A 27,950-nucleotide genomic window follows, 5' to 3' on the forward strand; every position below is an offset into this window, starting at 1 on the left:
AAAATATTTTCTAACAATGAAGAGAGATAATAAAAACAGATGGAATTTTTGGTGCTAATGGCTTATTAGGTAAAAGTATTTTATGTTATTACATTTATTGACTGCAAAGCTTTTCTAAAATATGTGTCTTAGACTATAAAAGTTGGAAAGATTTTTAATCAATATAATAGATTTGAAATCTGCATAAAATTTTAAGGATTTTTTATAAAATTAGTTTTTTATATAATTCTTTATTTAAAGGCGCAAATACAAATTAAGTTAAATAATTTGGAGATCTGTGATTGGTGGATTGAAAACTATCTGCGCTCTGATTGGAGAAGCTTAAGTGACGTACATCATTCAACCAATTAGAGCGTAGGTAGTTTCCAATCCAGCTATCCTATTGGTCAAAATTTATTAACTTAAATCGTATTTGCGCCTTTAAATAAAGAATTATATAAAAAACGAATTTTATAAAAAAATCCTTAAAATTTTATGCAGATTTCAAATCTATTATATTGATTAAAAATCTTTCCAACTTTTATAGTCTAATGTGTCTTTAGGTTGGTTGGGATGGTGGTTGCTTTACCACTAAAAGAATTGTTGATATACTTCAATTTCAAAAGCAAGAATAGAAGCATAAAGATTAAAACCAGTTTTTTAGCCCCAGCCTTCGGGGTTAAAAAACTGTTCATGATTGTTCATTTTTATATTTGTAGAAAACTGGATGTCATACACAATTTATCAGTATGGCTGAGAATCGGTTCTAATCCACCGGATATTAATCGGTTTCGATGCGATACAGGAAGAAAACGAAGTTAAAATATACTTTTGGTAAAAAAGAAAAAAATATTATTCTAGGAATCCGAATTTTGTGCATCAAATCAATAAATAGTTATTTTAACATAAAAAATCACATTTAAAATAATGAATTTTTTAGTTAAAACGCTTCCTGGTTAGACCAAATCGTTACAGGAATAAATATACAACATAAAAAAAACTTTCCTTAAAAGAAATATTTTTAAATCTATAAATATGTTTTATTTGATCATGGAAAGAAAACTAATTATCGGATTTCGTCAAATTTTCATAGTAGCTTTTCTCCTATTTCTGGCCCCTGCTGGTGCAATCATTAAAATATATCTAACCTAACCTAAAATAACTTATCAAAAGCTTTTGTAAAAATACAAGGAAACAAGCAACTTCGTTTTCTTTCCATGATCCGTTTTTTATATATTTTTATTTAGGAAAAGGAATAACCGCCACCATGGGCCGAAATGGATTCTTTAATATGATTTATTTTGGTTTTTATCACTCCACAAAAGATCTCATACCAGCCTCAACTGACCCTAAAATAGGTAAAACTAAGGAATCTTAAGGGATAAGACAATGGACGATAAATTGATTTACATCCCAAAAAAATTAAGTACATTTCTTTTAGAATAAATCTGGTCGAAAAGTTTGGACTTATAAACTTTGTGCACCAGTTAAAATTTACAGTCCAATATCCCCTCCCTCCCTCCCTAACTAGAAGTTACAGCAGCCAATTGCCAATTACCAATAAGCTTCTATAGTGTGTAACTCATTTTGTCAGACTGTTGGTCCTTCCAGTATCCTATGGTGGAGATTAGAAAACTGATTATTCAGTCTCTAAACTCTTCAGAAGATTTCCTTCACCAATGAGCATTAGTTCTACTCCATTTATCTGTCTTTGGTGAATATGGCATTTTCTTGGTTGATATTAAAATTAGATGTCTGATTTTTATGTGCAGATTTCAATCACTAAAACTCATCAGGGAGTAAGGGAGCAATGGGCTGTTTATTCCAATAGTCCCAAAGTTTTATGTTTTATCCCTTTAGATCCCTGAAAACTCATTCACTCTGTTTTATAATTCATAATGTCCATTTGTTAAGCTGTCATATTAAAGTAAATTGTTCATATTTGTGGGCTGTACTAAGGGATCTTAAGGGATAAGATTTTGGACAATAAATTGATATACATCCTCAATGATAATAAACAAAATTTCCCAATCTGTAGATTGAAGTTCTTGGTTTAAAAGTATGGACACTACTAGTTAGTTTGAAACAACCAATCAAAATTCAATAAAGTTTATTACCCAAAGATTAAGTTAATGTGGTTGTCAAACTTTGGGTACCAGTGTAATGTACAGTTCAATGTCCCCTCTCTCCTTGGTTTTACTATCTTTCTATTTATTTTATTTTCCCTGTTATTGTTTAGAATTAGCTGGGAAGATTTTACTTGGATTCACTGCTGGAACTCTAGGCTCCTGTTTCAACATACCTTTTGATGTCGCTAAAAGCAGGTAATCTTTTAACAGGTTTTAGACTTTTTCAAGAGGAATTCTCCGCGTGCAAATTTTTTGCTTTCTAAACCTGAAGTTTTAAGATAATTATACATTTTATGTATTGTTTTATCTACAACTAAGAGGGGAGGGGCATGGTGTAGTCGGCCCCCACACATTAATTTTAAAAAGAAAAAAATTAGATAGTTTCGTAACACCCTCCCCAAAAATAGTAATAAACATTGAAGGACCTATTAGAAGCTACACTATAAAGTTATAAACATTGAAGGAACTATAAGAAGCTACACTGTAAAGTTATAAACATTGAAGGACCTATTAGAAGCTACACTATAAAGTTATAAACATTGAACGAACTATAAGAAGCTACACTGTAAAGTTATAAACATTGAAGGAACTATAAGAAGCTACACTGTAAAGGAGAGTCATATCAGTCCAGCGGTTAGGGAAATCATTCAATACCCATAGACATCTTGTTACTTTTATATAAGAATAATGGATGCGAACAAACAAATGAAAATTTTAGTTAATAGATTGAGGGTCTATGAAATTTAAACTATAACAACACAAGGTTAACAATCAACCAAAAATTTACAAATTTTCTCTGAATATCTTTTTAAAATATGACTGAGGTTACACTTGTTAAAAATTTGCTTACCATAATCTTTTGATTTTCCTGTAACAGAATTTTGACATCAGCAACTTTGTGTAACTTTATTTTTTTATAAGATACATACATCAGAAGTAAAAAGGTACAGAGATTATAATATATTACACATTGCTCCATGTAGCCAATTATGTGGCTAATTTCAAATCATAAATATTTGTATATTAATAAAGAACAAATAAGAGGAATAAAACCTTTGTCTGGTAGTTAGTTATTTATAATTTTTATATTTACAAACAATAATATCATTAATTTATTTAAAGACACAAAAGTATTTTGTACTCCAAGACCCACAAGTAGTATATTGAGCAACTACTAAAGTAACTAAGGCTTGTAGTAAATTATTTATATTTTTAGAATCCAAGGCCCATAGCACCCTAATGTATCTGCATAAAAATGAACTGCTAAATTTATAAAGTTACTATGGCTTGTAGTAAATTATTTATGGTTTTAGAATCCAAGGCCAACAGCACCCTGGGGTACCTGTACAATACGTACATGGGAGCTGCTAAAGTTATAAAGGAACTATGGCTTGTAGCAAATTATTTATGATTTTAGAATCCAAGGTCAAAAAACTGCTAAAGTTATATAGAAACTATGGCTTGAAGTAAAATTATAATAGTAGTCTATAGAGCATCTACTAAAGTTACTATGGCTTGTAGTAAATAATTAACTATTTTAGAATTCAAGGCCCACAGCACCCTGATGTACCTGTATACAGAGGAACTGCTAAAGTTATCCTTAGAGTTTATAAAGAAGAAGGGTAAGCTACAAATTTTCTCTGCGATGTTAATTGGTGTTATATTTAAATCTTTACGTCTCGATTTCTATTCCAATAGTTTTTTTTATCTTGTGAACTGTGTAACTTTGATAATGAAACATATCTGTAATGTGAGAATCTTACAAGCAAAATATTTTACATAAAATATATCTCTTAACTATGGGATCTAAAAGTTATGAATTAATTTTAGCAGAATCAAATATAGTTGGTTAGTTTTGTTTAAGATAATTTTTAATTGCTTCATAGATTTAATTACTTTTTAGGTTTATGGCATTGTACAAAGGATTGCTACCAAAGGTAAAATTTTGAAAATTAAAATTAATTGATAAAATTGAATCACACTGGTACCACGTTATCTTATTCGTAGACATAAAAACTTTAAGTAATTTCACTTAATTTTGATTTGTTGGTTTCAAACTATACATGTCCAAACTTTACCACCAATAATTTCACTTGCGGAAGGTGTAATTTTGTTTATCATCATCAAAGATGTATATTATATTTATTGTACACTGTCTTATCCCTTTATATCCCTGGAAAAACTACTATTTTGCCGGATTTGCATAAAATATTTAAATTTGCGCTTATAAACCCTAAATTTTTCAATTCATTTATAAATGCATCACGGTTTAAATTTTTTTTTGAAATTCATGTCTAGCATTTTGGCAAGTTTGTTTGTGTATTGTGACAGGAAAAATAAAATGAAATTGTTTGTGACCACGCCTTAGAAAATGTATTCCGAAAAATTAAAAGAAATGAATTTCCTTATCCATTTATAAAAGTATCAGGATACCTTTCTTTCTGTCAGTTTAGAAAGACCCCAGTAACTGCTAGACTTCTGTTCTTCTGTACTGTTAAGCTTCTTAAGATTTCAAGAGAAATCATTCCTAAAAAAAAAGATTCAACCCCTTCCCATAAAAAAAAAATTCTTTTGAAATGGAGGGATGGGAGTTATATCCACGTATCTGTAATGGTATATACATACAGTATGACCCTCGAAAAAGTATCTTTAAGGGTATACAGCCCTTATTTCTTAATGTATCATAAAAAATAGCATATGTCCTTGTTCTCTGTACATTCCCACACAAGCATATATAAAAAAAATTATTTTACCTCCATTAACACTGGAGATTTTTAGAGCTAAAGTTTTGAAAAAGTGACTGAGCAAAAAGTAACTTTTAACATAAATTGACTTTTTTGGCAAAATTAAGATAGAAATCCTATTACTTTTGTTACTAGCAGAAACTTTATACAAAAATGAAACAAAAAAATTAGGTTTTAAGTTAAAAGTCTTTTTTTACACATATTTTTGAGTCTTTCTTGAGTAATGATATTTTGAAAAACTTACTTATGAGGCAAAATTGTTTTAGATTAAAAAACCAAATAAATCTTTATGAATATAGCAGGAATATTGTTTTTGTTTCATAATCATAACTTTAATAACAGAAAAGTTATAAGGAAAATAAAATTACATTATAATGATTTTTTAGTCTAAAAAGCTTAATTAACCCCCTATTAAGTGATTGAGATGTCAAAAAAGGGGGCGGAGCAACTGTCATAATTAATCCTTTTCTTAAATAAGGGTAAGTAAATAGCCTGAAATTTGCAAATAATCAATTCATTCAGTAGTATTTTTTGCCTTTAAAAATTTATATTTTTTGGTGGAATAAAAAGAAATAATTAGTTACCATGTTTTTCTTTTTTTATCATTCTTCAGTTACCAGAAAGACATAATATAACCATCCAAAAATAGTGGGAAACAAAAAAAATTATTTTTCTCAGTCACTTTTTCAAAACTTTAGCTCTAAAAATCTCCGGTGTTAATGGAGGTAAAATAATTTTTTTTATATATGTTTGTGTGGAAATGTACAGAGAAGAAGGACATATGCTATTTTTTGTGATACATTAAGAAATAAGGACTGTATACCCTTAAAGATACATTTTCGAGGGTCATACTGTAGTCATGGGACATGTTTCCAGAATACATGTCGCTTTCCAAACCCAGCTGTATCCACAATTGAATCAATTTCATATTTTAGCTGTTTTTTTTTGGTGGGGGGGGGGGGATTACTGTAGTATTTACTAAGACTGCCCTCCAAAATAAGCTGAAATCCAAATATTTTTTTTTCTAACATAATTCCATTGTTGGTTATACTTATACCTAGTCCAAATCCATGTAAATGACAGTCTAACTTTTTGTTTCAAATGGACTCTCCGTAAGTTTAAGAAATTAAAAATCCTAGCCGAAAATTATTGATATCAGTTTCAGTTTCGATATAAGCTTAAGGCGCTTTCACTCAGAGTACCCAATTGAACTCTGATAACCCCCCTCCCTAATTTTATTTAATAAATTGAAAATAAGGTGTACAATTGAGTACTGGGTAGGCTCATATGCTGGGAAATCTCCGATATGGGGCCCGCAGGGGTTAGGCACAGCACCCCCATTATTTTCAATTTATTATAAAAATCAAACCGTAGGTACATTTATTCTTAATATCACTTTCAGGTTTGACTTCGTTTTTATAAATTGAATCGACAATGAGGTTCCTTTACATTATAAAAGCACTCAGAAAAATATGTTTAGGCTTTAACCATTTACCTCATGCCGTGATATTAACATAATGTATTAATAAAATATTTATAATAGAGCAGTTTTTCCATAATTAGCGCACGTCTATCTGACCTAGCATCGATTTGAAAGAATACTTGTGCTTTACCTACAGTATCTGCAAACTAAATTATTTTCCTTCTAATTAACTAAAAGGACAAAGTGAGTTATAGAGCAGATTTTCAGTTGTCAATAAAAACGAAAATAAAAAGAGAGAATTTGCCTTAGATATGGAAAATAACGAAACCTTAGAACAACATACATACATACATTCGGATAAAACAAAGTACAGACGAGAAGATAGACTGAAAATTTCAGCTGTCTATATTAAATAGCAGCCGAGAAAATTACATGTCTGTAACGATTGTTTTCTTCATAGTTTTTAAAAGCGAGGCTTTTCTATTATTAAGGTCGGTCCATATGTCCGACCGTCCGTAACGGTTAGCTCTTTTCGTAAATGTAGACATGTTACAATTGTCCTATATGTTTTTATCTTTGCATGGTGATTCATGTAGTAGTTAGATACGATTTAGAAAGCGTAGCAACTATAAATTGTAGTCATCCTTGTTATACTTTAGAAGTAAAAACAAAATTTCTTCTGTACTTTCATCTTTAGCGTTTTTTTTTATCCTTGTTAATTCTAAACTAAGTATTAAAAGTAAATGTTTATTTCATTTCTTCATTTCAAATTTGCAAAGTTGTTGTGCTAAATAATAAATTCTGTTTTTTATAATAGATATAGTACATATACAGGGTGCGCCACATAAATCCGGACTTTTTCTTATTTTTAAACAAATGAACATAAAATCGTCAATTTTAAAGATTTTATGGAATTTTAAAAACTGGGAAGCAAACTAGGTATATGACTATTAGATTATTCAATAAAATCGCCGCCAGCCTCAATCATCGCCTCTACCCGCCCCCTGAACCGCCCGCCGACCCTGGTCACCATGTCCCTGTTCAAGCAGGCGAAGTTCTCCATGATAGGAGCAGTGAGAGAGGTCTTCTTGGTATGGGCGCGTCTATTGGTTCATGCTTTAATGGCGCTCTAGGCTAAAAAGTCCATTGGATTAAGATCGGGGCTGCTGGGAGGCCACATATCCTGAAGGAGTGAGTAACAGCAGGATCCAAATTAACCCATCTTTAAAGCTACTCTTTGACACGGCGGCTCTCATTTGGGCCACAGTTAAGCTAGAACAACGTTTTATACCTTTTTAAAAATGGCATGAAGATTAAGATAGGGTTATAAGCGCAATACATAGTCTAAAACGAGTTTTAAGGTTCCATATGGGCCCCTGAAGTCAAGATCCGAGAAATTTTCAAGATTTTTGACGTTTTTGACATCTTAAAATCTACCACGATTCACTTTGTCGGAGCACTACAGCCAAGTCAGCTGGGATAGAGAGCTCTAGTCTTTTCTAGTGTTTTCACTAGGAATCTGATAGTATCTCCAGCAAGTTTCATTAGTCCATCTCACCTACAGATGGGCTGAGGTCAGATTTAGTAGGCCCAAGTCATAAATCCACGGTAATTTATCTGCGCAATTCGAATCTGCCTTGTTGAACATATGCGAGGCCAGCTCGGCGTACACGCCCTCCATCGTCCAAAGATTTTCATGGGCAAAAAGGTCATTACCTAAGCTTTTTATAGTGGGGTCAAACGTCCTGATTGGTCAAGTAGTTTTGGCGCTATGGCCGTTTAAAAAAAGTCCGGATTTATGTGGCGCACCCTGTAGATGGTCAAACTCGCGACATAATCCGTCAAACTTAAAAAGAAAATTACAGCAAACAAACACCTTTGATTATTTTTTTGCTTTATAAGTTTCATTCAAAATGATAACGAAATACAATTAATCCTAAGAAATTCATAGTTGACTTACTATAAATGTTTTGTCATTTTCTTAATAATATACGATCGTCTATTTATAGCTGACTCATTATGCGAACAAAATGAAAAATTAACTGCTTTTTCGTAACAATATATGCGCGTTTTTTAACCAATAATATGGCTTGATTGTTCCTTCGATGTTTTTCTATTGGCTAATTTAGAAAGTATCTATATAGATTAAATCTATTTTTCTGTATCTTGTATTAGCTTTTCCTACTATAATAAATCAGGGAACGATGGACGATTTAATTTACGATAAAATTGTTACAGTAACAATCATGCCAAGTTTGAAATCGATAGGAAAATTCTATCAAGCCTAATTGAATTTTAAGATGAACAAACTTTCGACACGAATCATAGACGAGAGTTTTGTTTACTATTTTATTTACAGTCCCTTCTCTATGGTTAAATATCCTACTGTTATACATATATATCACTAGTGGCTACGCCCCTAGAGGCACTTGAGAGGAGGGGGAGGTAATTCTCACCTACATAGTCGATTTTAGTTTTAAAAAGATATAAAACAAATTTTTTGGGCGTTTTCTCTTTGGAGGTTGGCCCACCTCCCCCCAAAAAAAGATTCACACATTCCCACTTCCTATGCAGTATAGCTTTACCTTAAAGGGGGTTAAGGGCAACCATATTGGTTCAGCGGTTAGCGAGATACTTTGGTACACATCAAAACACAAACATCCTGTTACTTTTGTATTAGGATAAAAGTAACAGGATGTTTGTGTCTGTGTGTACCGAAGGATCTCTCTAACCGCTGATTTGATATGATTCTCCTGAACACAGTAATAGTGTCTGACTGATTATGACGTAACAAAAAAAATTAGCCAATGAGAGGCCGTTATTGACCAAAGGTAAAATTTATAGTGGCCTCTCATTGGCTATTTTTTTGTTACGTCATAATCAGTCAGACACTATTACTGTGTTCGATTCTCCTTTGCAGTATAGCTTTTCGTAGGTCCTGGAAAAGGACCACCACCCTCCCAGGAGAAATCAGCTCTAGTAAAAAAATAAAGCCACCAAAAAAACTAAAAACTTTCTTTTTAAAAATTCAAATAAAAAGTGGTGGAGGGTCGACTCCCCCTTACCTCTAGTGGGCTCTATAATAAGGATATACATATATCGATATCAATATTAATTCTTTGCTCTCTTTGTGTATCAAATAATTATTTTTACCATCGGAAATCTATAAACCACTTTTAGTGTACTTTTGTGTTTAAACCAAAGGCGTGCAGAAGTGAGAGGGAAGTGGGGAGGGGGGACAATTCTATGTAAAAAGATTTCCTTAGCTTCTATTAAAGATAAATTTATGATTTTGTTTATGCGTTACACTATCTGTATATTTTTTTGGTAAAATTTTTTTTATTCATAACTTCGCTGTATTAGTTAATGTTGCCACTAGTGTTAGATTTTTAGCTATAATTTACGTTAGCAATAAGGGAAATTAGATTTTTTCGGCTGCTATTTATGATATTTTACAGTTAGGGAGTTGAATCCATTTTTACAGAAGCAGAAATATAATCTATGATTATGGTTTGGACCCTCTAAAACTGTAATCTACCCTTCCACTTTCCCTTCTCTTGGTGAAGATATCTTCAACGCCGATGCAATTTTTGAAATATAAGATTCCACTTTTGTCTCTCTTGTTGAAGATATCTTCACCAAGAGAGACAAAAGTGGAATCTTATATTTCAAAAATTGCATCGGCGTTGAAGATATCTTCACCAAGAGAGGGGAAAGTGGAATCTTAAATTTCAAAAATCGTATCGGCGTTGAAGATATCTTCACCAAGAGAAGGGAAAGTAGAATCTTACATTTCAAAAATCGTATCTGCGTTGAAGATATCTTCACCAAGAGAGGGGAAAGTAGAAAGGTAGATTAGAGTTTTAGAGGGTCCCAACCATAATCATAGATTATATTTCTGCTTCTATAAAAATGGATTCAACTCCCTAACTGTTTTAGATTAGATGCACAAACATTGTCATCCTTGTTTTTATTCATTCAAGTTATTTTAATAACATTATCTAACGTTTTCCTTATGTCAAACTGCCATAAACAGTTTACTTAATTTCAGGGGCTGTTATTCAGCCAATTAATTCCATGGCCGAAAATTTAATATTTTGTTGGAATAATATTAGAGTAAAACTTGTTTTTGTGTGTAACTAATAGGGAAGTGGGTAAGAAGGGGAGAAAAAAGGAAAGGGGGTTGATGGGAAATTTTCACTTAGAATTGTTTGTCAGAATCACATTTCCTTTTCCCTGCTTAATTTAAATAAATTTATTTTATTAGGGAATTTAAGGGAATAGACAATGGACAGTAAATTGATAAACATCATCAATGATGATAAACAAAAACTATTCTATAGATTTATATTATTGGCTGAAAATTTTGGACATTACTAGTATATAATCAACCAATCAAAATGCAATAAAAATACCTAAACATTTTATGCCATCGAATAATAACCTGATTGTAAATCTTTGGATAACCAGTGCAGTTTATTAATAGTCCCATGTTTAGAGACCCATGTTTATGGCTGGTATTGTTCTCCTTTAATTCTTTGATTTGATCCTCTGAAAATTAATTTGTAAAAATAAATAACGTTTTTTTTCTCTTATAATGCCCCACCCTTCAGAGCGCACCAAAATTCCGGGGCCTATAACAGAAAAGCCCAATATAACCTAACCTAAATTAAAACACTGACAAAACTTCCCTCCCCTCTTTATTTTAATTTTGTTTGAAAATAAGGGGAGGTGACTGTGCTCGACTAGGCACCTTGAGGAAAACCGCCAACCAACCTCATTGTTGCTGAGCTACTCATAGACACATTCTTGTTTTTCAGGTGCTTCGTCTTGGTCCTGGAGGAGCCATTATGCTAATCATCTATGAGAAAATGTCCAACTATTTGTATCAAAAGTATCCATAGTATTCCATACTATATTGCTTTATACTATACTAGTAATCTTAAAGGGTAACCACCATCTCGTAATTAATGAGTACATGGTCAGCTCATACCAATAACGAAATTAATTCGGAAAAAAATCACGAAACCTATACGTGTTTTTCTTATTCCTGGTACATGGTACTTAGAATTAGAATTTCGATCTCAAATTTTGCTTGAGGAATCCTTGGTAGGTCTATTTTCCCTAAATCGAACAAAAAGTTGGAAAAGTTACGGCTGGTGACTCATCCGTTTGGCATTTTTTTGCCTATTTTCTTGGCTAATCCGTCACGAAACCTATCACCACATAATTCTCTTTTCCGCTCCAAAACGTTTTTAACGGGTTCTAGCAGTAGTTGCTGGTACTAGAAATCTAAAAAATATTTTTGGTATCATTTCACATGATTTAAAGCAAAAATATGTTTCAAAAAGTTTATTCTTACGTAATTTCTGACAGATTTGCCCTAAAAATAGCCAAAAAAAAAACGGCTGAACGGCTAAGCTGTTAGCCGTTACTTTTTCAACTTTCTGTTCGATTCATGGTAAATAGACTTACCAAGGATTACTCATGCTAAATTGTAGATCGAAATTCGAATTCTAAGTACCATTTACTTATTGATTACGAGATGGTTGCATTAACCTCTCCCCCCTTATTTATATTTTGATATTTTAGTTATTTGTGAAGCTATATTATTACAAGTCATCCATGTATGTCTTTTTGTCTGTAACACAAAGATTTATCATCAGCTGATAATTTCGAATGCCAGTTTATTGTATTAGTCTTTTGGATTTACCAAGAATTACTCAATGTTAAAGTTTTGATTAGGCTAGTAATATGTATTGGGATGCTAGAAATAAAATCCGAACTGTTCCTTCTTGGAAGAAAATGCGGAGTTAGAAATTTTTCTGCTGTCCAATTATGTTAAATAGCAAGCTTTTTTTTTGTCTGTAGCAAGGCATCTTGTTAACCGCTGAACCACAATGGTTCTCCTTTACAGTTAGAGGCTTCTTATAGGTCCTGAGATGGTTTTAGGCTATTTTATTTTATAAATAAATTAATGATATTAGGAATAACATACAGGAGAATGCCGCGTTACATTATTTACAACCAGCCACTGCTGGACAGCTTGGTTTTACTTCTTTCCTTTTTGGAAACAGTATCAGTTTTTTATTTAACTAAATAAAACTGCAACGGACAGAAATGTTTATTGAGTTCTTATTAAAAGAATTTATATGTTATAGATTTGTTTCATTTGTTAGCCAAATATTAGAGGAAAAAAAGTTTTTCCTCTTTGGTTAAAAAAATATTGTTTCATTAATAATGCTTTATATATTTACATATTATATTTTTTTCTTATTTTATAATACAAAACAATAAAACATACATAAAACAAATTTACAAAAATATAATGAAAATTTAAAATTTACTTAAAATAATGTTTACATTATTACGCCAATGTACATATTTTATAAACATTTTAGTATCAAAGTTAAAGTGGTGTTTTTTTGGCAAAGCACTTCTTAAAAAAAAATTTTATGACAACATCCATAAGTAGCGAAACAAAACAAATCATGGTTGAAAAAAAGAACAAAGTAAATAAAAGAGCAGATTTTCAGTCAAGAATAAATTCACAAGAAAATATGAAACCTTTTACGTGTGCATGATTTTTAATACGGTTTATATTTTTGTAAAATGCATGACAGACCGATGGACAAAGTAAATTATATACTATATGCTCATTTGCATAGGGAATCTTGAAAAAAAAACAATTAAGTGCATTTTGGACTGACAGACTAAGTGCCATATAAAGAAGCTTCGACACTAAAAAAAATAAATGAATTTCCAAAAGATTTGTAATATTGACAATAGTATTTCCTATGTAAATTTTCAATACAAATTTCAACCAAGTAAATGTATCAAGGTTCCACTGCCGTAGTTTTATTAAGCCGCAGACGCTCACTTTAGTCAGCTGCTGATGGCAGTTCCAATAATAAATCCCGTTGCTAATTATTGTAAAAACTGCAGTTGAAGTCCAGCCGCTTTACAAGTTGCCGGCTGCCAAACCCTAAATTGAATAATTTCCCCAGGGATCTAAAGGGATAAGACAATGGCTCAAATTGATGTACATCCGCAATGATGATACACAAAATTAACCCTTCTTTAGATAAAATTAGTGCTTAAAACGTCTGAACTCTCAATTTAATGAATCAACCAATCAAAATTTACTAAAGTTCCAAAATTGTTAGGTCAACGAGTAAGAAAATATTATTATAAAACCTTAGTGATCAGTGTAATAAACAGCCATTTTCCCCTCTCTCTCTCTCTGTGAGATTCTCCAGTATATAATGTTAAAAGTTATATTTTGTAAACTAAATGCTTTTCTAAAATCAAAGTTACATAAATCTTCATTTAAATAAAATCAAAAACAGACGAAGTATAACTGCAGAACCAGCCCTGTCAAACTTGGGGGCTGTTATTATATCAACACAGCAATACTTTGATTTACCCCTGGTAATAGAGTTATATATGTCTGGAGGGTTTCAGGTTCGAGTCTGGACCACACCACATCATACTAGAGAAGTAAAAAATGCTGTCTACTGCTACTATCTTAGGCAGGTATTATGAGTGCGGAGTATGCCTTGACCCATAAAGAATTCCAACTCATTACCATACACAGTTAGGACTTCCAGACTAATGTCGTGCACTCAAAGGGCTGTTGGGTGTGAATTGTACAAGTGTCTAGGGTAGCAGCCTCATACATGGGAGGGTATACCTTAACCCATAAACAAATGCAACTCATTTGCACAAGTGTCAAGGACAGTAGACTCCCATGCGAGGGAAGACTATAATCATAATTTAATTTTTAGAATTGCTTTTTTTGTAACATATGAAAAATTTGCTTTTGTTGTGACAGTCATGACCACTTTATATTATTGTATGTCGACATAAAAATCCCTGTCGATATTCTACTAATATACAATTTTAGGGGTTTATGTAGACTTACTGACATTTATATTGATACTTATCCTATTTTTGATAATTATGTCGACTTTATATATGCTTTGATAAAATATGGCAATGGCTGACATAATATCGATACTAATAATACACAGTACTAATTTTGACACAATAACAACATATTTTTTTACGAGGATTTGACATTATAAAACGTAGCTAATTCAAATAAAACAAACAAAATAAATTTATCTTTTCATATGGACTTATTTTTTGCATAACATAGAATTTAAAAAATTATAAAACATAAAAAAAATTACAAATAATACATAGTAAAATATTTAAACATTAAAACGATCACACATAAATGACATAGGACCGTGACTTTTTGATTTTTCGCTCCATCTTGGGCAAATTTTCTATATTAAGCTCGTCAATTTGGACCCCTACTTCCTGTTGGGCGGATATTGGTAACAGGGTGTTGTTGGATCTGACAGCTCCCTCTTTCTGGCAGATACTAATTGTTTCAGCAATAGTGTCCTGTGCACTGGTCAAGCTACTTCTACCTGCTCGCATGCTCGTCATACTGTCGGTTCCCTAGCAACACAGTACATATAGTACAAAGTTTATAGATGTCTGTATGTCCGTTTCCTGTTATTCAGCCAGAGGAAGATTATGATATGAATAATGCTAATTCTTTTTGCTAAAATTGAACTGTTTATTACACTAGTACCCAAAAATCTATAATCATGTTTCTTATTCGTTGTATTAAAATTTGGGGTAATTATAATTGGTTGGTTTATTAAGGTGAGTGTTCAAATGTTTCATCTTATTGTTTGAATATACAGAAGGGGTAATTTTGTTAATCATCATTGGGGTCGTATATTAATTTATCGTTATTTGTGTTAAGATCCCTGGGATTTAGAGGCATAACCGTTATTTTTATATAAACTGTGCCTGTCGCGTGCTTGTAATGCTGTCTGACCCTTGCCGCGTTTTTATTATAATTTCTGTATTGTCGTCTTCCCTCGGACTTGCTGGCTTGCAGGGTACTTCTTGGCTGTCAGTAGAATCGTGATGAACTGAAATTATTATTTTCATGTTTTATCTATCCCATTTATAAAGTATTGAGGTTATTTTTGTCTATCGCTTAAGACCTAATGTACTAAATAAGACATTCATTTTAGGGAAGCTTCACATTGATAACAGTCGATGGCCTTAAGCAATGATTTTATGATCATTTAAGGCTTTTTTCTGTCCTTCCCGTATAAGTTACATGACAAAATAGTTATGAACCTTCCCAGTACCTATGAGAATGTCTTATCCCTTTGTATCCCTGAGTGTTGACACAAAACAACTACCTGCCCCACTTCTCCACTCTAGCAATTTATTCTCTTGGGATAGGATATCTGATAAACTTGGTCGATGCTCCGCTGCAAATCCTGTATTAAGTCATCTTTTAAAATTTTAAAGCGTGTATTACGTAGCGTGGTAATCTGTTGTGAATGGTACCGTCATTGCCGTTTAATTTCTTTATTCTTATATAAAAGTAGCAGGATGTTTGTCTATGTTTGTGAGTAGCGAAGTATATTGGTGTACTATATGGTTGTCCATTACAGGGAAGCTTCGTTAATGTCTAGTAAAAGTTTACTGCTATTTCGCGGTAGGGCAATTACAACCTCACAAAAGAAATCCGGAAAAATTTTTACAACATTTTTTTTTCTTTCAAAAACTAAAATTGGAAGTTGAGGGACAAAATGTTAGAACGAGTTTATAAACTTTCAAGAGGGGGGGGGGAGGTGCACATATCAGTTGTGGACTGACATAAGTACACGGTCGTCTTATTTATAGAGAAGCTGAACTACAAAAATCAACCTGTTAAAATATCTGATATACTTGCTCTATGGTCGGAATTAGCTGATTCAGTTCGACCTATAACCAAAAAAATAAGAATTAATAATAAAGTTGTAGTTAGTAAATATTAGGGTGAAACAAGGATGTCAACATCCATAAGTAGCGAATAACAAAACTATTATGTAGTATACAAACGAAGAAAGTGAGTTATATAACAGATTATCTGTTATCATAACAAAGAAAAAAAAGAGAATAACAAAACTTAAAATCGCGAAACCAGAAAAGCTGCTTAAAATCAGTCAGACTACCATAGATTTTTTATAATTAATTATGGTGCACATTGCAGACACAACCCAATCTTTCCAGATTTTGTATAATTTTTTAAGGAACACGACTCCAGTGACGTCATATTTTTCTTTCCCGAAAAAGGGAAGGGGGGAAGAAAAGAGATGGGGAAAACCCCCCTTTTCTCCCATCTTTTTTTTTTCTTCCCCCCTTTCCTTTTTGGGGAAAGAAAAATATGACGTCACTGGAGTCGTGTTCCTCAAAAATTATACAAAATCTGGAAAGATTGGGTTGTGTCACATTGCACAATGAAGGGAATATTGGCAAGAAGTTTCATACGTGTATCTTTTGTAGAAGCAAGGCTTAACAAATAAGCATTTAAAATCATGAAATAGCATTGCTTTCAATAGTGAAGCCATTAAAAGTATTTTTCAGAATATAAAAATCAGTTTTACCAATAATCTAAATGAAATAATTTAGTGTTACATAAACTATTCTCAATTTTATAAATTCTGTTTCATATCTTATTTCACAGAAAATGTCTCTCCATCCTTTTAGCTATAACTTTTCAAATGATTATAATTTCAAATAAAATTCTAGAAAATCAATTTGTTATAAAATCAAAATGAATTATATCTAACAAACAAAATATTTACAAAATTTAAACTATTCTATTATTCGATTTAAGTTTTTTTTTGATTTTATGATTTGGTTTTATACTTCAGTTCGTCTTGTACATTATGAAAGTATATCTCCCTATTTAAGGCTTAACCTAATCATTAAAGCTTTTTCTATCTATATAAAATTTAAAGGTGTATGTCGTGTATATATCTTTATAAATATTGACGTGGCTGACATAATACAGACAGCCAGACAGACATATTCTGTCTATGTACTATCTGCACTACAAATAAGCAACAAAAATAACAACATCCATAAATAGTTAAGCATAGAAAAACGTGGTTGGACAAACTTACAAAGTTATTTATAGAGAAGATGTTTAGTTGCCACAAAAAAATAGCATCCGAGAGAGTCATAGTTTCCCAAACATAGCGTTACGGATTGACTGACCGACAGATGCACGAACAGACATACAGAGGAAAAAAACATAAAAAAAAAGAACGTGACATATATATATATAAATTAATTAATGAGGAAAATGTGTATATGAATCAAACATAATTTTATTCATAGAACTAGAGAAAAAGTATATCTTATTATTAACGATATAATTATACAACTAGGATCATAATATCCACAAAAGTAAAGCTTATAAAATTGAGTATGATTTTCTCCCTCGAATATGATGAAAGAATGGTCTGAATACTAAAACTTTCTTGATCAATAAGTTTTTTAGTAAAAAGCTACTCTATAATTCACTTTGTCTGTCCGTCAGTCCGTCCGTAACGCTATGGGGGAAATGGGATTTACTCAGCTCCTATAAAAGATAGAATTCTGAATTTTTGACAACATTCCCATTATTAAGGAGCACAATTAACTATAAAACAACTATGACGGCAGACTGCCTTTTTGCAGGTTTTTGGCTATTTTTATATTTTTTTCATTTTCTCCATATCTTTGGTGTTTATGATCCGATTTTCAAAATTTTTTCAGTTATAAATATCAAAATCAAATTTCCCATCGTTTGAAGAAAACAACTATGAAGGTCAGACTGCCTTTTTGCAGGTTTTTGGCTATTTTATATTTTCCCCCATATCTATGGTGTTTTTAGTCCGATTTTCAAAATTTTTTCAGTTAAAGATATCAAAATTAAATTTCCCGTCGTTTGAAGAAAACAACCATGACGGTCAGTCCCATCCACGAAATTTTGTGCTTCGCTACTTATGAATGTTGTCATCCTTGTTTAAAATCTAATTTTCAAAACTTTACAATTGTTTTTTTCTTTGCATATGTTACCATTTCTTAAATATTCTGATTTACTAGTCTAATCAAAATAAATCAACGAAATGACTAAATATGTATGTCCTATCAGGGAGTAAGGGAGGGGACAATGGGCAATTAATTCAATTTAAGAGGGTTCGCTGAAAAGCAATAAAAACCAGATTTTTCAAGAAAATTTTACCAAAATTGTTAAGGGATCATGGTAACCAAAGAAAAAAATCATTTACTTGAAAATTAAATTATCAACACATCACAATGTAGTAAACATTCTGTAATTAATCACTAGAAAAATCTTGTTTAGAACTACCACAACCCTTCTTATATATTTATAACTGACCCCAAATTCAAGCGGTTCTTAGATTATTTAATACATAAATATCACAGTAGAGTTTCTATACATGAAAAGACATTTTCTTGGGAAAAAATATTTGGTAAAACCAGCGATAAATAACAAACTTTTCTGTCTGCATATTCAAAACTAGCTCAGCTAGTTAGAGGGGCATTAATGCGCAAGTCCCCAAAATCAGTAAGAATCTGCTGTATTCGTGCACATTCCCTTTAAGCCAGTCCCCAAAGTCTGAGACTCCTTAAAAATTGAATTTTCGATCCATTGTCCCCTCCCTTACTCCCTGATGTCTTATACAGGAACCTAGTATGGGTCATGTGCGAGTATAGAAACCTGACCGAGGTATGTAAACGATAATGCCCAAATTATAAGGCACTCAAATAAGCATTGTAAAGGAAGAGAATTTATAAATTTTTGTTTAAAAATGCAAGTTCCGTAGTCAAAATATTTTGTCTTTATACGTGGCTAATTAAAATATCTTCAGTAAAATTATCATTCCATGTGTATTGTTTTAGAAGCCTGTCATTTTCAAAGGATGGCGTGCACAGCGACTGGGGGGGACCAGGGGAGATTGAGGCTATAAAAGGCAGGGGGTAAAAAATTAAAATTTTATGGTCGGTAGGGGGGTGTCAACAACTCCCTACACTTCTCTACTGCACGTCACTAGTTTTTAATTTATATTTATAACTTAAAAGATCAAAATCAAGTATTATTACCCCCCCCCCCCAAAAAAAAAGTCTTTGAAGTTATTGATTATTGGTAAATATTTAAGCAATTTTTAGGAAATGATTATTTATTTTATTTTCTATTGGCAGGTTTTTTTTTTACTTGAACATGATCAAATCCTGTGATTCTCTATACACTATTTAGAGCAACTCTAATCTTGTCTAATAAGATTTCATTGATTACTATTTTTATTCAGCATATGTACTAGCTGGTGTTTAATAATTTCCGTACATTTGTCGAATTATTAAAACAGCACAAACAGTCTCTTCGCCTTTGTTTTTTTCTTCTTATCATAAACATCACTTTCATTATATATTTTTTGCGGCTTCGGCCCAAGAAGTGATGGGAAGTTCCCCCGCTGTATAACTTAAAACCACAGGACCGCTAGGTATATTCCCTTGGAAGCATAAATTCAACAGTTAAGTTGTTAGGGAGATCTTAAACTGCAGAGAGACAGTCAGACAGATAGACATCTTTCTGCTTTGCATTATATATTTTCTATTGTGAACTAATATCCAGAAGTGAATCCACACAGCCTTAGTAGTCAGGGATTAGTTATTAAAGCGAAGGTCATGATATTTTCTGTGAATACAAGTACATATACAGGAAAGAATATAAACTTCAAATGGAAATCTAAGTAAAACCGCCTTTAAAGATTAAATTAGATTTTTCCCCCCCCCCCCATCCCTCTCCAAAAAAAAAAAATAGTAGAAAGCCCTTAATTTGTACCCAATCGGATGATTACCAACCACTCCCCCCCCCCCCTAAAGAAAAGGAAAGTTAGTATGTTTGTCATTATACTATTCTCTGTAGATCTTGTTTTATTGTCCTGAGAATCAACAGAATTAAGATATGGCAATAAATTTATTTTCCTCTTATATCTTATTGTAATAGTAATCTTCCTACAGTGCTTGAAATTGTTTGGACATGCCAAAAATATTATCAAAGCTTTACGCAACAAACAAACAACCCCTAAAGGTACAAAATCTTTGCAAAAAAAACATTTTCAGTAGGATAAACAGACAGACACAATCACTAATAGAATAGCTTCGCTACTAAAAACACTTACCTCTTTTCTTCTCTTCAATTTCAGCCTTTTTCTGTGAAATATAAAATGTGAAATATTGCTGCTAATTTTTTTCTTCTTGGTGAACAACACTCATTCTATCTATACCTATATGAGCGACAACTTTTTTATATTTTTTACCTCATGAAATATTTTCGACTGATTTTTTATGAAATGACTTGATTTATTGCATCAAGATCCATGACAGATCTAAATAGGAAATAAACGTCTATAAATGAGCTCGAGTCTTCCAATAGTAGAGTGTTCAATACTCATAGTGCTCTAATAATCCTAATCTAACTCTCATTGACCAAAGGGATAAAACCTTTATTCTATTTGTTTATGGAATGAATTAAGTTTTTTACTTCATGTTGATATTTGAATTACATTGAAGTATTTAATCTTCATTAATAAACAAAAAATATGCGTTCATAATATAGTAAATTTAAGAAAACTCATTTTTTAAAAGAATTCGATTGTGGCGACATTTTCTTTGTGTGTTCAAATATTAAAACTAAAATTTTAATCATATTAACCATTTGGTGATGGTAATGTGAAAATCTTTTTAAAATCATTTAAATTATTAAATATTTACTTCTTCCTTTTATATAGTAATAGTAATGGCGGGGGAGGAAAATTGATTCATTAAGAAATAGATAAATAGATATGTACTTATAGAAAACTAGCCAATAGCAAGATCGTTATATCGAGCCAACTCTAGTATCCAATATTTTATATATTTATTAGTATTTTATAAATAAGTTTATGTCGCTTATTTAGCCTAATCGAAGTTAGATGGGTGGGGTGATTACCCTTCCCCCCTCCCAAATTTTTTCGACCCCGACCCCTCCCCCCATGAAATTATAACCAAAAAATTAGGGGTGGCGGGGTTCTTTACCCAACCCCAAATTTTAATAACCCCTTTCTACTGAGATTGTTCAATCCCTATTCCCAGATAAAAGCTTGAACATCTTTATAAAATGTTAAATTGTACAAACCCTGAAATTTAGTATTGTTCACAGCTTTTCATTTTAAGTAGAAACATTTGTGTTTCTTAAAGATAATGGACTCTATGTTAGGTTTATCCAGTGAGGGAGGGGACAAGTGATATTTAAATTAATCAACAACCCTTTATTCACCATTATTTACAAATGTAGAATAAACTGAAACTATTTATTGAAACAATATCATGAATGTTTATCTTTTTTATAGTTATTTTATTATTTTATTTTCTCTACAAACTTATCCTTACTTTTCTATTATAATACTTGACTACTTTTTAAAAGCGAAATTTTTCTATAATTATGGTCGGTCCATACGTCCTTAACGGATAGCTTTTCGGTTCATTTAGGCATGTTAAAATTGTCCTATCGATTTCAAACTTTTCATGATGATTCATGTAGTAATTAGAAACAATTTAGAAAGCAAAGCAAATACATAATCAAATGTAATTGATCTGATTTTTGGAGTACTGATTCCTATTAGAATAAGGTACAATGTTATAAGCGAATCATCTCTATAATTCATTCCTTAAAATGTCAGAATGTCTTTATACAGAATTCTGTATTTAAGAAGTTTTGCAACAAATTTACGTATAATTTTGTCAAAACTTATATATATATTATATATATTCAGTTCTGGCACTCTACAATGCTAATTAATGTTCGTCTTTCATACCGTTTCAGAGCTTCCATTTTATGGATGTTGTCATCCTTGTTTTTATTAAAAAAAACTAGAACTTACGAAAAACAACAATTTTAAGTTTTTAACTTTCTAAAGATTTATGTAAATTCAAATATTTCACACTTTATTCCTTTTTTCTCAACTGAACTCTGAAATTAAAAAATAAATTTAGTTGGTTGCTGTGAAATCCTTATATAAAAGTAATCGCTGAACCATTATGGTTCTCCTCTACAAACAAACATTGAAAAATTTGAAAGAAGAACGCTTTTAAAATTGCATTGAAGAAACTAAGTACAGTGTGTTTTTTTTATGAGCACTTTTTTGAAAGCAATTTTACCCCACTTATAGTTATCAGAATTTAATGATTAATGGCTTATTTTCTTCGTTTTTTAAGGGAAATTATGAAACAACCAAAAAAAATTACAGTTTTTGTTGAAAAAGTACAGTAAAGTTGAAAATTAAAAACTTAGGTGACAACATCTAAAAATGGTTTTAGCGCATTTTTCTTATGCTCAAAATTGGATTTTCAGTAGTCGACTTTGGGGGGCCAGTACTTTCTCTCTGATTGAGATATGGCCTTCAAACTTGACCTATTCTAGTACATGTCCCCAATAGTATCTGTATAAATTTATAGCTCTATATCTCAACTTTGAAGCGTTTTGCAGCCATTCTTGCAAAAGGTAGAATATTTGAACATAAGAAAAATGCGCTAAAACCATTTTTAGATGTTGACACCTAAGTTTTTAATTTTCAACTTTACTGTACTTTTCCAACAAAAACTGTAATTTTTTTTGGTTGTTTCATAATTTCCCTTAAAAAACGAAGAAAATAAGCCATTAATCATTAAATTCTGATAACTATAAGTGGGGTAAAATTGCTTTCAAAAAAGTGCTCATAAAAAAAACACACTGTATTTGTAGGAGTTTAATGTTAATATGTCGTAAAATTGCCTAAAATTCATAATGCTTAAAGTGGACGTAACTTTTACAACGTAATTAAGGAGAGGCTACGCTTCTAACACTTTACGTGATAGTACTAAAAATCATAATAAAATAAATTTTACAAGGGGGGGGGGGGGTTAATGTCACCATCTCGTAATCAATGAGTAAATGGCACTTAGAATTCGAATTTCGATGTAAAATTTTGTATGAGTAATCTTTGGTAGGTCTATTTTCCCTAAATCGAACAAAAAGTTGGAAAAGTAACGGCTGGCTGGCCGTTTAGTCGTTTTTTGCCTATTTTCAGGGCAAATTCATCATTAATTACGTAGGAATCAACTTTTTAAAACATATTTTTGGATTAATTCATGTTAAATGAAAGCAATGACCATTTTTTAAAATTTCTAGTACCACAGCTACCGGCTAGAACCATTTAATAACGTTTTGGAGCGGCAAAGAGTATTATGTGGAGATAGGTTTCGTGACTAATTTGCCCTGAAGATAGCAAAAAAATGGCAAAAAGGCTAAGCCGCCACAGCCGTTAGCTGTTACTTTTCCAACTTTTTGTTCGATTTAGGGAAAATAGACCTACCAAGGATTACTTATGCAAAATTTCAGATCGAAATTTGAATTCTAAGTGCCATTAAATCATTGATTACGAGATGGTTGCATTAAACCGCCCCCCCCCCCCTTTACCATGGTTTGGCTAACAATCAACAATCATATAAAGGACTTTCGTAACTTTACAAAGTGTCTCAAAAATAGCCATTTGGCGTCATAAAACTGAGGAATTATCCATCTCTTTCTTTCCTACTTCTCTCATCTCCCTAATTTTATGACGTCACATGGCTGATTTTTGAGACACTTTGTAAAGTTACGGACTTTCTTGGGATGGTTATAATATAGAGTTGCTACGTTTTAGAGATTATAATTTTTTTGTTACAGGAGTTATCATTCGAGGTTTCACATCAATTGGACATTTCTGTTTAGCCAAAAATTATATCCGGGTTAATTTATGTAGACATACACTAAATTCAGAGAAGATGCACTGCTAAAACTATGAATGGCTCAACGTTTACTGAATATGCTTTGAAGGCATTTTTTTGTGTAAAGCCAAGGCACAACATGAATATTGATTCATCTCAATGATTCAGACAAATGAAGATAATGAAACATTAATTATTAGTAGCAAACCTACTCTCTTATTAGTGCAAGTTCGTACCTCCTTCTGAACGTTAGTCAGGGCGTAGAATTAATCTAGACTTGTAGACTAGCCACAAATCAAAATAAAGGTTTGGTTATTCTAAATGGCTATCATCTAAGCAGCAAGATACATAGTGTAGCCAAATAAAAACCAAAGACTACATAGCAAGTTATACAGGGTGCGTAAATAAAGAGTAAAGACTACGCTGTAAGATACAGGATGCTACAAATAAAGAGCAAGAATACTCAGCAAATTATAGAAACCGCATAATAAACAGCAAAGACTACGCAGAAAGATACAGGGTGCGCCAAATAAAAACCAAAGACTACATAGCAAGTTATACAGGGTGCGTAAATAAAGAGTAAAGACTACGCTGTAAGATACAGGATGCTACAAATAAAGAGCAAGAATACTCAGCAAATTATAGAAACCGCATAATAAACAGCAAAGACTACGCAGAAAGATACAGGGTGCGCCAAATAAAAACCAAAGACCACATAGCAAGTTATACAGGGTGCGTAAATAAAGAGTAAAGACTACGCAGTAAGATACAGGATGCTACAAATAAAGAGCAAGAATACTCAGCAAATTATAGAGACTGCATAATAAACAGCAAAGACTACTCAGAAAGATACAGGGTGCACCAAATAAAAACCAAAGACTACACAGCAAGTTATACAGGGTGCATAAATAAAGAGTAAAGACTACGCTGCAAGATACAGGGTGCTACAAATAAAGAGCAAGAATACTCAGCAAATTAAAGAGACCGCATAATAAACAGCAAAGACTACTCAGCAAGTTATACATTGTGCATAAATAAAGAGTAAAGACTACGCTGCAAGATACAGGGTGCATAAATAAAGAGCAAAGACTAAGCTGCAAGATACAGGATGCATAAATAAAGAGCAAAGACTACGCTGTAAGATACAGGATGCGCCAATTAAAGAGCAAATACACTACGCTTGAGGTACGGGGTGAGCAAATTACGAGCTTACTCTATTTTCTTGACAATTTTAATTATTGGTTAAGGACCATTAAAGTCTAACAGTAACGACGCGCAAGAACTGTTGTACACCCACAGAGTCAGACAGAGTCACACAAATACATAATTATACTTTATAGAATAGAATTATTACCTGTTAACAACCCAATTTACCAACAGATCCCAGCCTTGTGGATTGCTATTCTGGTGTGACTAAATAAAGAAAATTAAAAGAAAAATATGTGTAACACTTTCTGCTATGGGGGAATTGTGATTTTCTTAGTTGCTATTTAGGATAGACAGTTGAAATTTTTAGTGAAGATTTCCTTTACCAATGAGCAACCAGTTCCTTGTCTGCTCGTATATCGGTCATGCTTCAAAAACACAAAAATATAAGTTTTTCCTAAAGGTTTTGTGATTTTCTGTGATTTATTGATTTTCAATTAACACTCATTAATAACTCATAGCAACCTTTAAATTTACATCATAGTTTAGTCCTTTACTTTATGGAAGCTTTACGTGGTTCCTTAGGTGGTTTTAGGCTATCTAATTTGGTTCTTAGGATGGTTTTAGGCTATTTTTCTGTGCTTCATCAAATCGTCTAAAATTGTTTTGAGGCGCAACCGTGAGTAAATAATAATTAAGCAAAAAAACTAAAAGTCCTTTAACAATGGTAAAGTAGTACTGCAGAAAAATAGAAATCTTGCAAATTGATTGCGTAGATGAAAGAAAATTAATATTAAAAAATGCTTCAAAATGAACCTATTGTTTTCAACAAGGAAAATTTTCAGTAATTTTAAAAATGTTTTTCACAAAAACGAATAAAATTTTTATAGAAACAGTAGAGCATTTTAAAACAACATTTTTATTAATTAAATATTTCATGATAGTTTATCATTCGTGTAAGACAAACGGCTCTAGTTATCAGAGAGGAAATTATACAGGTACCCAAAGTTTTCTATTATTCGTAAACTTGGGGTACTTTTATTGAATTTTGTATAGATGTTTTCAAACTAGCAGTGTCCTAACTTTTAAATCCTTAATTTTAATCTTTAGAAGGGAGAAATTTTGTTTATCATCATTGAAATTGTATATCAATTTAAAGTTCATTAAATTTCTTATCATTCTTGAATTTTAATGGTTGGTTCATAGCTAATAGTTTTCAAATTTTTCAACCATTAATTTTAATCTACAGAAGAGGCAATTTTGTATATCATTAATCATAAATCAAACTTACAGGAATCATCACCCAAAGTTTGAAATCGATAGGACATTTCAAACATCATTAATATGACATTTACGTACGTACAGAGCAAAATTACAAAAAAAACTTCGCTTTCAAAAATCTGTGAAGATTTTTCTCTGTCCTTGGCTGTCTGTCTGTCTGTGTATGGTAGTGTAAAAATTATGAAAACCTTTTACAGAACTGAGTTAAATTATACCATCTTTCATAATTAAATGAAAACTTTTATATATATATATGTTGTTGGTGTGTTATAAAAATGCAACAACAAAGTCTGGTTTAGAAACGTTAAACTAGTATCCTCTGCTTCTTGCTTTTATAGGCATAGTAAGAGTAGGAGAAATACCTTGGCCAATAAACATTTTATTAACATACACGAATCTTTTTATAGTCATTTGTATTGTATGACGTCATATAGGCTTTATGAAGGGCTTCAACTTGCACAGTTAAAACTTCTAAGCAAGGGTTGTGTAAATTAAAAGGTTGGTTGTCTGTTACTTTAGCCGATACCCCTGGTGTTTAAACATGTTTCCCTTAGAGGCTTGGCCAGTTGGCCTGCTGTTACAGTGTCATGGACAGCAGCATTGCTATGCACATTTAGGACCTACAGAAAAGGGTCGTGCAAATAAGGGTTGGTTGTCTGTTAATTTACCCAATAAAACTGGTGTTTAAAAATCCTTCCCTTAGTTATCCGTGGTTGCTGGACCTAGTGTTACTGTGTCGTGGACTTCCAGAAAATGGTCGTGCAAATAATGGTTGGTTGTCTGTTACTTTATTTGTTTACTAGTTGCTTGGCGCCTAACATCTAGGGGCTCTATATTTGAAGAGATATGAAAGGGAAGAAAAACTGCTTAAAACCATACCCAAAACGTATATGTAAATTAAAATAGCCAAAAACCACATCAGAAACTATAATAAGCTTCACTGTAAAGGAGAATAATATCGGCGAGATCCTTCGTTACAGACAAAAAAATCTTATTACTTTGATTAACACAAATACTAAAAAATTAGTTACTGCGGACACATATGGTTATCCTTTGCAGTGAAGTCAAGAGAAGTTTTATAACCTAAAAAGGCTAGGGGCGTAACTGCTAGTTCACAAATATTTGCGTGTTTGTATGCTAACCTACCAATGTATAAAACTTGAGAAAAATACGGATTGGCATCTAACAAGATAAGGCAACTATAAATAAATAAACTTTTTAGAAAGCCAAGGTGTTATACATTTAAAGTCGGCCCGTCCGTAAGGCCGGACAGTTCCGAATTTTAGCATATTATAATCTTGTCTTTCCTTTCTTAATAATGATTCAAGTAACAATTAGGTTAGTTAGACGATTCGATAAATTTGTAAGCGAAGCATCTCTGTAAGCATGTCAATATTAAGCATCTTATTAAAAAGTAGCTTACGGTTAGATTTATACGATTTAAATTTTCAAGTTTTCACTTTTTAATCTTAATTATATTTTAAACACTTTTATTTTTTCGCAGATTTATATTTCAACTTTATTTTCCTATACTTGTTATTGCTGGGCTACTTATGGACATATCTGTCCTTGTACTCCTTTGAATCA

General features: G+C 31.9%; 2 protein-coding genes across 2 annotated transcripts in view; one reads left to right on the forward strand and one right to left on the reverse strand.

Moving 5' to 3' along the window:
* LOC145320134 (mitochondrial 2-oxodicarboxylate carrier) overlaps positions 1-12,589 on the forward strand; it is a 28,689-nt gene extending 16,100 nt beyond the window's left edge. Inside the window, exons 12-17 of the mRNA XM_080162573.1 lie at positions 27-69; positions 1,227-1,337; positions 2,219-2,303; positions 3,650-3,730; positions 4,012-4,045; positions 11,096-12,589. Of these exons, the coding sequence (XP_080018699.1) occupies positions 27-69; positions 1,227-1,337; positions 2,219-2,303; positions 3,650-3,730; positions 4,012-4,045; positions 11,096-11,179 (438 nt within the window). The 3' untranslated portion in view covers positions 11,180-12,589. The remainder of the gene's footprint in view (positions 1-26; positions 70-1,226; positions 1,338-2,218; positions 2,304-3,649; positions 3,731-4,011; positions 4,046-11,095) is intronic.
* A 58-nt stretch (positions 12,590-12,647) lies between these two features.
* Positions 12,648-27,950, reverse strand: part of LOC145320012 (uncharacterized) — a 75,448-nt gene continuing 60,145 nt past the window's right edge. Inside the window, exons 6-12 of the mRNA XM_080162453.1 lie at positions 25,291-25,349; positions 22,143-22,161; positions 20,333-20,363; positions 16,026-16,082; positions 15,512-15,592; positions 15,108-15,232; positions 12,648-14,747 (exon numbers count right to left, since the gene is read on the reverse strand). Coding sequence (XP_080018579.1) covers positions 14,508-14,747; positions 15,108-15,232; positions 15,512-15,592; positions 16,026-16,082; positions 20,333-20,363; positions 22,143-22,161; positions 25,291-25,349 — 612 coding nt within the window. The 3' untranslated portion in view covers positions 12,648-14,507. The remainder of the gene's footprint in view (positions 14,748-15,107; positions 15,233-15,511; positions 15,593-16,025; positions 16,083-20,332; positions 20,364-22,142; positions 22,162-25,290; positions 25,350-27,950) is intronic.

The sequence above is a fragment of the Acartia tonsa genome, chromosome 5, assembly GCF_053477335.1.
Source record: "Acartia tonsa isolate MP-2025a chromosome 5, ASM5347733v1, whole genome shotgun sequence".
Taxonomy (NCBI): domain Eukaryota; kingdom Metazoa; phylum Arthropoda; class Copepoda; order Calanoida; family Acartiidae; genus Acartia; species Acartia tonsa.